A 10260-nucleotide genomic window follows, 5' to 3' on the forward strand; every position below is an offset into this window, starting at 1 on the left:
TGTCCTATTGTGAATCAGTGGTGTTGGTTTACAGGCCATTGTGACACAAAGATGTTGGTAAATAGATAATCAAATATCATATGAACATGTAAATAAATATTTAACCATTTTTTTTATTATTATTTATATATTTATATATTTATATATCGTTTCATATTCAATACTTTACAATTGCAGATCATACTTTTTACATTTAAATATTGTCATTTGTACAAAAGAGAAGCAACATGCAAATGTATATTCTTACACTGTATAAAAAGACTGTGTGCATCCCATGGATGATTGCTTTATGACGGAATTCTAGTGGCTCCCAGTAGCTAATCCAGTAGCCACTGGTGTGAGGAATGTTACTCACTGGAACGCTGTGCTGTGGTTGACGGCATCTTGAGGATTGATTCCACAGAAAACGGTAAGGGTTCGGTAACTGAAAGTTTTGATCCTGTTTCTTTGCCTAAGAAAAAGTCCTTATTGTACCTATCAATAGTTAATTTGTATGTCTGGTTTTCTTTGGATGAACATTCTCTGAATTTCTTTGTAGGCTCTTCGTAGGGGTCTTTGGTACAAGAGGTTTTAAGCTCTGACAATGACTTCTCAAGATGTGCCTGCTGAAATAATGAGTGGAAGGGACTGTACTTTAAAGACAGGGGCTGTTTAGCTGCTTCCTTACTGATCTTGTTCATGAGGCTCTCTGGCTGAGACAAGTGGTCCTTGCCAGATAGCTGTGAGAAGTTCCTCTTTGGGGGAGAAAATGCAGACCTTTCTCCAGTGTCCTGTTTCAAATGTTGTGGGTGTAACATTTGGGTTTCCAGTTTGGGTGGTACCAGGTCCTGTTCTAGTGACTGGCATTCAATCATTGGGCTGGATTTTGAGTCCCAATTTGTCCCAGGTTTCAGTGCCTGCATAGCTGTGGCATTTAATAGACACTGTTGGTAAAGAAGAGCATCAGTGATTGGACCATTCTTTGGCCAAACCAAGAACCTGGAGGGGACAGGGTATTGTCTGTATGTTGTGGCCACACTTACATTAGAAGAAATTAGCTCCACATTTCCCGATCCTGAATATTGCATGGTGAGATCAAGACAAGTTGGCAGGTAACTGCATAAGTCTTTCTTGGGGGCATCAACCTGTGGGTTACCATAGGCAGTTTTGTAGGAATTGTACTCTGTGGCATGTACCATGCGGCTGGGCAGGAAAAGATTGGCAGCCTGAGAGGCCTCTAGCATCTCTCTCTCTTTATATTCCCTCTCCAGCATAATGTTCTCCAGCTCCTTATCGGCAAAGGCCCGCCTCTTCCTCATCCTGTCACTCACAGGGGCTGGCAGTGAAGGGTTTGGCCCCATGTAAGAATCAGTTGGCATAGGTCGATAACCTGAAAGCAGAATTTATTTATTAAATGGGTTGCATGGATGCCAACCAAAGGCAAATTTTATAATTTCACCAAATCATTTATATTCTCTAAAAGTCCATTGAAAGGCTTTCTACGAAGCAGGACAACCTTAATCCATCCGCATTGCTGATAAATATATTTATATTAAATATAAGTATCAAATATTTATTATTAATTTGCATCCATAAATCTATGATAGTGGAGGACAAAATAACAATGGAATAAATGATTGCTCAAGAGTTCATTGTACATATTATATCATAATAATAATAATAATAATAATAATAATAGTAATTATGTAAATGTTAAAGCTAGTACAGTATAGTGGATTATTCAGTACACTAGTGCAGATATTATAACATGGACTGAGAGAGACCACCTAGATGCAGTATGTATTTGCAGGACTCGTGCACTTATACCTTTCTGGATTTATACCATCACACCCTCAACACTGCCAACAACAGCACCTAACCTTTGGGTTTTAGCTGCTCCACTGCTTATTAATACCCCTTTTCCACTATACAGGCTGGGTCTCACTCGGACCCTTGCTTGCAAACCCTTTCCCTCTAGCGCCCCGACCTGGCATAATTCCGGGCTGATGATGTCATCGGAAGGCAGGGCCGGGGAGGTGCTGGGAGATGAGAGCATCACGCAGCGGCAGCTTTTACATTGCAGTGAACAAGACCCGGGTCACATCGACCCGAGGGGCAGTTTTTTTAAGCTCGGTGAAGTGATGATGTGCATGGTGCTTTATCACCGGCCAATCAGCTCCTAACTGTGAAGTTACAGGCTTGGTTTGAAAAATAACAGGTAGGAGCTGATTGGCCGGTGATAAAAAACAGACACTTTATCACTTCACCGAGCTTAATAAATCTACACCCAAGTTACGTGTCTCCACTACCCATGGACCGGGGAGCATCTGGGGTCCAACCCAGGCATTTACACCGGTTGGATTGCTGGGACACTCGGACTGGGATTTTTACTAGCAAAAAAACAGGCTATTGTGCGTCCCCTCGCAAAATCCCAGGTTATTTTTGCTAGTGGAAAAGGGGTATTAGGTTTTGGGACTGCTATCCCAGAAATGCTTATAAACCATATCTATGTTCTGCAATGTTTTGTACTGAAAGTTACTTTTTTTTCATACTGTTAATGTACTTTGTAAGCTGCTGGGTGCCACTTGTAGCACCATTTAATAAAGGATGATGATGATAATAATAATAATATTAATATAGGTGTCATACTATAGTGTGACACCTATATTATTATAAGAAGATAGCTATACCTAGAAATGATGGCACGTATATTTCCTAGAGGCAGATCAATGTACAAAGAGATGAGAGAGAGGAGACTCGAACTAGAAGAGAAAAAAAGAGACAAGACAGTTAAGAGAAAAAGAGGAAATGTAAGAGGAAAAACAGTGCAGAACGTGATGTCTGGAGATGGAGGAAATATAAATGAGGTACAATGCATCCTGTGACTGCTGTCTGAACACACAGAACATTAAAATGATCCTTTTAAGCCAGAGGGTTAAATTCACTGAATCGACACTACCCACGAGTGAGATGAGACTCCCTACGGATTGTTTTTTTTTTTTTCTTCTACGAAAAAAGTGGACGTTTCCCTTTTCCATTATCATGCAAAATCCTTGTATTTGTTTATAAATCCCATCAGAATATGGAGAAAGTGAGACACACGTTTGACAGATATTTGCAAGTAAAATACGATGCAAAACTTTTTACGCTTTAAACCAAAGTTTTGAAAACCTGCAGATCGTGTCTTGCTCATTTAAATGCATGTATTGGAGCCATTGGCTTATCTACAATATAAAGTTTTATTTAATGCTGGTTAAAAGTCGGATCTATAGTGCACAACGTCTAACACAGATTTGCTCGATTTTATGTCACAGATCATTCAGGAAAAATCAGATTTGTGTATCTGGATAACTTTATAGTATCTGACCCCAATCCAAGCCATTTCGCTACATATATTTAATGGAAATGTTTTACAGTTAACCCTTTGACCTGCAGAAGCATGTGCTGCACAGAAGTGGGAGAGTTAATAACCTTGTATTTACCCTTCATGTCTCGCCAAATAATGGTTTCATGTGTTAGCTAACAACACATCTTATAATTGTGCTGCGTTGATCTGTTTGTACTGTAAACTGCAATCTCCTGCAACCTGTATTACCATACAATGGTTCCGTATTGCCGTATTGATTGCTTTACATATTATTACGTGATTAGTACATTCTACGTAGCAATTTAGCAAGAATCTGTATATTTTCATATATTTGCTCTTACGTGTTAAACAATTACATTTAACCCCTGAAAAATTGCACTATCCAAATATATTGTATTAGTCGTATTAAATTTGCATTTATAAACCCCGTGTGGTATGATATGTTATGACATACAGTACAGTCCAAGAGGACGGGGATTAATAGCTAGAGGAGCGTAACGTGCGCTAATCGCAATTGCGCCGTGTGCGCAAAGGCTCCGCGTACAGACAGCGTCTCATATCATTCCCACGCAGCAACATACCTCCAGCAGTGGGAGGAAAATAAAACAGATAGTACAGTATGGTGGAAAATGAATTACACGGCTTAGATGCTTTTTTCCATTTTATGTGAAAGGGATGATGGTTGTAATATTACCTTCCAATATACTCTTAGCCAGCAAGCTGGGGGTTCTTATGTGTCGCTGGTAGACCGTTTTCCTCTCTGTTATATTGTGTTTCCCAGTAAGTCCTTTCTTATCCTGCAGCAAAGAACATGATAAATATATAGTGTTACAATGTAACATTGATACAACATAGCACCCTTATATATTATATACACGCATAGCTAGGCAGAATAATAACATGAACTCATTGGGACGTGTTCACAAAATCTAAATATTTATCTTTGTTCATTTAAATCTAGATTGTGTTTTAAATGTGAACCTGTTATCCTCCGATCAGGAGACAACCAGCGACTCATCCCACTGCAAACACCATAAAACGAACAAGTGGATATTTATGAGGTTGGACACAAAATAAGGATTCCGGTTTTTACCCAATCTCCTGTCACTGTTTAGATGGAAACAAAGGACATTTTTCTGCAACAGGTCACTGCGGACTTTCTGCTGAGGTCAGGTCTGGCAGAACAGGACAATCCCTGGTACAGCAGCAATATGCCCCGGCTGTCAGGGTACTGCCAGGCTGAGCGTGTGCCGATTCGGTGACTTAGGGATGAATGTACTAACATGGGAATTGTAGTGTAGATGGGATGTTGCTATGGGCTCAGATTCTATTATCTTCTAGAAGGTGCTAAATAAATGAGAAGAAAAATCTGATTGGTTGCTTTGGGCAACATCCAGTCTTCAATAGAACGCCAATCTAAGCCTATGCCAGGTTTATTGAATGCCGATAAGGTGCTGGGGTGACTATTGTCAGCATAGATAATTAGAATGTTTGGCAGAATAATTAGTAGGGCTTAGTGAGAGTATAGTGGAAGGGTGCCAGGGTGGGGGTGCAATGCCAGTCTCCTCAGTTACTGCTCATAGGCTTGTGCATTATATACACCCGTCACAGTATATATATTAGTATACTACTGTATATGCGGGCCGGAAGATAGGTCTGCATGCGAGTGGGTCTCTATGAGTCATAGCAGTGCAGACGCCTCCTGCTGACACACTATATCACAGGACAGCACAGTCACTGGTCAGAGCGCAGCTGCGCTCATTATAGCAGCAGAGACAACAGTAATGTGTTCCTAATGTGACCCAACAACTAACACAACACCAAGGTGCGGAGATCTGAGGTTACACTGTTTATTTATACAAAAAGAAAATTCTCACAGTTTGACTTAATGTTTCTGTATCACTGTATTGCTTATTTAGGCCTCCGATTTTTAGCATCCAACAAAAAACTAATAAATACATACAATACATGTTTTGGATTTTTATAGGTTTAAAACATGTACATTTAGGAATTTAAACATTATATGAAAATGAAACAAAACCACGCAGCACATCATTATATTTGGAACACAGTTCCTTTATTCCAGATGTGCCCTGGTACTGCTGTGCAGCCTATGCTCCTGCACTATGCCATGGGAGGCTGCCATACATACCAGCCATATAGAAGCGAACGGATGGCATGTGTGCCTAGCCTACAGAGCAATGATGTAACAGGACATATCTGTATATATGAATTACATATGAGAACTACTTATTTCACAAATGACCACATTTTTTATCTTAAGTAAAATAATTAAGTATTTTTATGTTCTAATAGTCAAAAGAAGTCATTTTACTTTGTAACACAAAGTTTAGGTCCATTTACATCCTGTAGTAATTACGTTTGTTATTCCCTGCTACATTAAACATAAAAAGAAACTGACATTTTGAGTGTAAAGAGAAAGGATTAGAATAGGTTAGAACCCCAAAATCCTGGGCTTACTATACCTAATAAGGATTCCCCCTGTTGTTACCAAATACTTTTCAATTTAGCCCCAGACAGCTGATCTGCAGAGTACACTGTAGGCAGGAACACCGTAGTAATAAACCTGGCTAGCTGTTGCTGGTCTTTAGTAAATTTGCTAAAGCGTCTACAAGTGAAAAGAGATGGTGTCGCCCATAACAACCAATCAGATTCTATTATTTTCTAGGGTGCAATACAGAAATGATAGCCAGAATGTGATTGGCCGTTATGGACAACATCACCTCTTTTCATTTTTTAGAAGCATTAGTAAATTGACCACCTAGAGCCCATTTTTGTGTGTGGTGAACACCAGGAACTTTCCTCAGGACGTCACTCTTTGGGTGATGTGTTTTTATAATGAAATCATTTGACTTAAGTGAATTGAGTTGGATCAAAACTAATGGAATATATCAGCTCTGCTTCAGCTCTGCATTATTAGCCGAGTTCCATCAGCAAAACACAAGCAGTTACACAGATGCGAAACCAATGAGGAGCAGATGTGTGGCCAACACTCAAATAGTACAGTAGGTATGGGGCAGTAATGCGGTGGGCCATTGTCATGGAGAGGCCTAGGGCTGGCATGGCACCATACACATGGCTGGTCAGAGAGCATCCTTACCTCTGTGGCTTGCTGTCTTCTCAGGGCCACCTGTGCTGCCATGACTCTCTGCCTCTCCACCACCAGCAGGCAGTTGGCACATTGGCAGTCCCGCCAGCGGCAGAAGCGCTTGTGGCCCTTCAGGCAGGACACCACACCATGGTTCCTGCACCTGGCACACTTGGGGGTCCTGCTCAGCTTCCTCTGTTCTCCGCCTTTATCCGACACTTTCTGCTGGAGATCCTCCCTGGTGTGTGTGAGTCCATTCCCGTCCTGGTCCTCCTCCTCCTCCTCATCCTCCTCTTCCTCCGGCCCTACCATCCTGCCCTGCTCCGGCTGCTCATCTGCCTCCAGCTCCAAACTCTCCACGTCTATCTCAGAGTCTCCAGCCAAGGAGGATGAGTATGAGGAGTGCGGGGAAGAGGATGAGGGGGAAGCAGAGGGCACGGTGACAGCCTTGATCTCGTACATGTCCTTACTGTGGAGAGAAGATGCACAGGGGTTATTGCTATGTACAGGTATGGGCATCAGCACCAGGCAGCCTACACTGACAGCTACACACCGACTGGCACTTATCATCAGTCATCACTTCCCTGCCCATCTCATCTCCCCATTGGTGCAGCCATGCCATGCATACAGTGCACAGGGTACAGGTAACACATTATGTAAGTGTGATAATCCACTGTGCACAGTGCGCTGTATGTGATATTAGTGTTACCAGCAAGTAAATAAATCATTGTTTTAAATAGATTTTATCTCATGAAAAAAATCTATCACTTCAGTTGTGTTTAAACATTGCATGTGAGATTACGATCTATCTATCTATCTATCTATCTATCTATCTCTCTCTCTCTAGTTATGTATACTCCGTGCGGCTGCTCCCTGCACTGTACACTGGCAGTAATTACAGTAATGGATAAGTCATTAGGTCAGGGCTGGTGATTGATAGCACACCTTCATACTAAACCCATAATTGTCACATTCAGTAACCCTCTGCTTAGTACATCCTTCTTTTATTAAATACATCCATGTATCTAATGAGCCGTGATTATCTGCCTCTTACTGTGTTATCTGAATACAATGGATATTCAATTAGAACGAGTGATAAAACCAAGAATACACAAGAGCGATATATATATATATATATATATATATATATATATATATATATATATATATATATACCGCACAAGCAGACTGCAATGTACAGTAAGAGCATAATGCCCGGGCATTGTATTGCTGGGCAGCCTGGGTGATGCTGATACCAACCAGTATGACTATTGTCCGCATATTACTATCAGTTCTTATGCATAACACTTTAAAGACTCAAGAAACAGTAGGGCTACAGATGTGACCACAGGAGTGCAGCAGCCGCACAGCCCATGGACAGTATGTATAACATGATATAAGATTACATACCCGCAGCCTAAATCGTTGGAAGAGACCAGCTGGGAGAGACGCATCCAAAGTTGGTGACCTCCAGACAAATAGCACAAGGAGGGTAGATCCTGCGCTGGGCTATACAACTCCTCTGCTTACAGGGCGCCCTGGTGGTCCCTTGTGTCTCCTATATCCATGTGATAGCAGTGATCCGGCTGGTGAGGAGGCTCAGATAGGCATGACAGTGCTGAGAGCTGCTCCCTAAGTGCCCGCCGGCTGCTAGCTCAGGGGGGAGCTGCACGCTTTAATAGTTCGCTGGGGCTCACAGTCCGCACAGCCAGAGTCCATGCTCCAACTCCGATAAACCAGCCTCCACGGCGATTGGCTATGATTGGTTACTCCATCCAAAAGTCCCGCCCTCTCCACGCCTTGTGCTGTTTACTATTGCAGAGGGCTAGATGTGGCTTTTTTGTGATGGTCACTTTCTTTATGGGGCTGGCTCCCCTCTATTATCTCCTCCTGTCATCGTCAGGTTATAGAGGTAAATAGAAAGGACACAATAGTAATGTATTTATATTGTTCAGACTGTATAGTAAACATCTCACTAGATTGCAATCCACAGTAACGACAAAGAAAATGAAATAAAACCAAACGATTCATCTTGCTGGCCAAATACATAATATTTAGGGAAGGTAACAAAACACTTTACTGAGTATGTTTGGAACACTTTACTCAACCTGTTGTAGTTCCGTCTGCAGCTATCGATGTATGCGAATTATATATACACCAATGACAGCACAACTGAAAACGTAATGGAAAACTTATATTTATTGATTTTGTTTGTAGTTGTTCTGCAGCAAATCTGTCCTTACCAACAACCTAAAGTCACTTCATCATTCATATATAAGCATAATGCAAAATACCTCAAGGAATGCCTTAAACAAACTTACACTCTTTGTATACAGTAAATGAAGCATATTTATTAATATTTAAGTAACACACAGCAAGTATATGTATTTGCCATCTTTATTTAAAAGATCTTAGTTTTAATAATCTTGGTATTGTCGTCATTTCTGTAGCCTAAATGTCATAACTATTTTTATTTTTTCTAATATGTAAATATCAGAAAACGTTTAAAATACAATCAAATGATATATAAAAAAAAATGATAGTACAGAATGATAGTTCAGGTGCTTTTTCCATTTTACCTGAGAAAATATAGAATCATGCCCATTAAATGACCATACGGCGTTTATATATATATATATATATATATATATATATATATATATATATATATATATATATATATATAATATGTCGTTATCTTGTGTATATATATATATGCTGAATATAGGTATGCTGTATTGTGATTGACTTAAATAATATCATAAACAAATGTGATTGTTTCATATTTAATATAAATTAAAATATAAAAGGATAAAACCAGAAATCATCTCATATCAGCATAATCTATATACACTAATGATCATTTGTTATTTGTATACAAAGAATATATTATATTGATTAAAACATTTCTAAGTCAATGTATGTAAACTATAAAGTGTATTCGTTTTTTATTACCACCAGTTTAAAACCCAGACTGCAAAACACGTTTACATAAAAGGGAGAGGTTGGTTCTATATACAGTTAAAACACAAAACTGCATTCCCAAAACTGAAATAACTTTAGATAATCGTTATCTGAGCGAGAGAAAACATAGCAGCCCACAATCTCGCTTTGTGTACAGTAAACTCGCAATAACTGCTCCTTGTACTCCTGAGCGGAGCAGAGCCAGCTGGTCACAGTTCTAATGGGACAATGGCTCTCTGCCAAGTCAGTTGCCCACAACATGATTGTGCCATGGTAGTGCCAACAGGTAGAGGCGTACATAAGCAGTATTATCCCCATAGGAACTAATTTCCTTGTTTATACTTACCCCTGGATTCCTCATTGAATGAGCAGCGACTTGGTCCTTCACTTAAATGTGAGAAAATACAACGTGTGCCACATATTGTCGGTGTGAATAGCATTACATACTGTAGTACCAGAATTTATTTCCTCACTCAGATGACTCCACTATTAAACCAGTGATATATAAAGATGTGATGCCGCAGTTAGTGTAACTATAAGACCCAGCAATCACTAACAGGCAAAAACCGGTCACAGATTACACCAGTGGCAAAACAGAATCAATAAAAATGGGGTATATAAAACGGTAAATTTAGTGGATTACTGTATTTCTTGCCATATCTTTTTTTATTATTCAATTTAAATGTAACACAGTAGAGCATGATATAATGGTGTGTGATTGACAACATTGCCAGCAGTTCAAATATTGATCTTTATATGTATGTTTTTGTCTTGTATTGGATGTGAATGTTATTGCTGATTTGTGTGTGTATAGCTTGCGCTGTAGAAACACACAGACTCT

The 10260-nt window shown here is 39.9% G+C and overlaps 1 protein-coding gene across 1 annotated transcript; it reads right to left on the reverse strand.

The window, feature by feature from the left end:
- Positions 1-228: 228 nt before the first annotated feature.
- Positions 229-6917, reverse strand: DMRT2 (doublesex and mab-3 related transcription factor 2). The gene is made up of 3 exons (XM_083158325.1): positions 6468-6917; positions 4041-4143; positions 229-1369 (listed from the first exon to the last, which is right to left on the reverse strand). The coding sequence occupies exons 1-3, from the start codon at positions 6915-6917 to the stop codon at positions 348-350; spliced, it is 1575 nt and encodes a 524-aa protein (XP_083014451.1). The 3' UTR covers positions 229-347.
- Between the last annotated feature and the right edge of the window lie 3343 nt (positions 6918-10260).

Source organism: Crinia signifera, chromosome 1 (genome assembly GCF_055691185.1).
Source record: "Crinia signifera chromosome 1, ASM5569118v1, whole genome shotgun sequence".
Taxonomy (NCBI): Eukaryota; Metazoa; Chordata; class Amphibia; order Anura; family Myobatrachidae; genus Crinia; species Crinia signifera.

Excerpts from the sequence above, each read along its gene's own strand:
- DMRT2 (XM_083158325.1), bottom strand. The coding sequence starts at position 6,917 with ATGTACGAGATCAAGGCTGTCACCGTGCCCTCTGCTTCCCCCTCATCC. Across the intron at positions 4,144-6,467 it reads GAAGACAGCAAGCCACAGAG|GATAAGAAAGGACTTACTGG; the intron begins GTAAGGATGCTC and ends TCTTTGCTGCAG. Across the intron at positions 1,370-4,040 it reads GGCTAAGAGTATATTGGAAG|GTTATCGACCTATGCCAACT; the intron begins GTAATATTACAA and ends TTCTGCTTTCAG.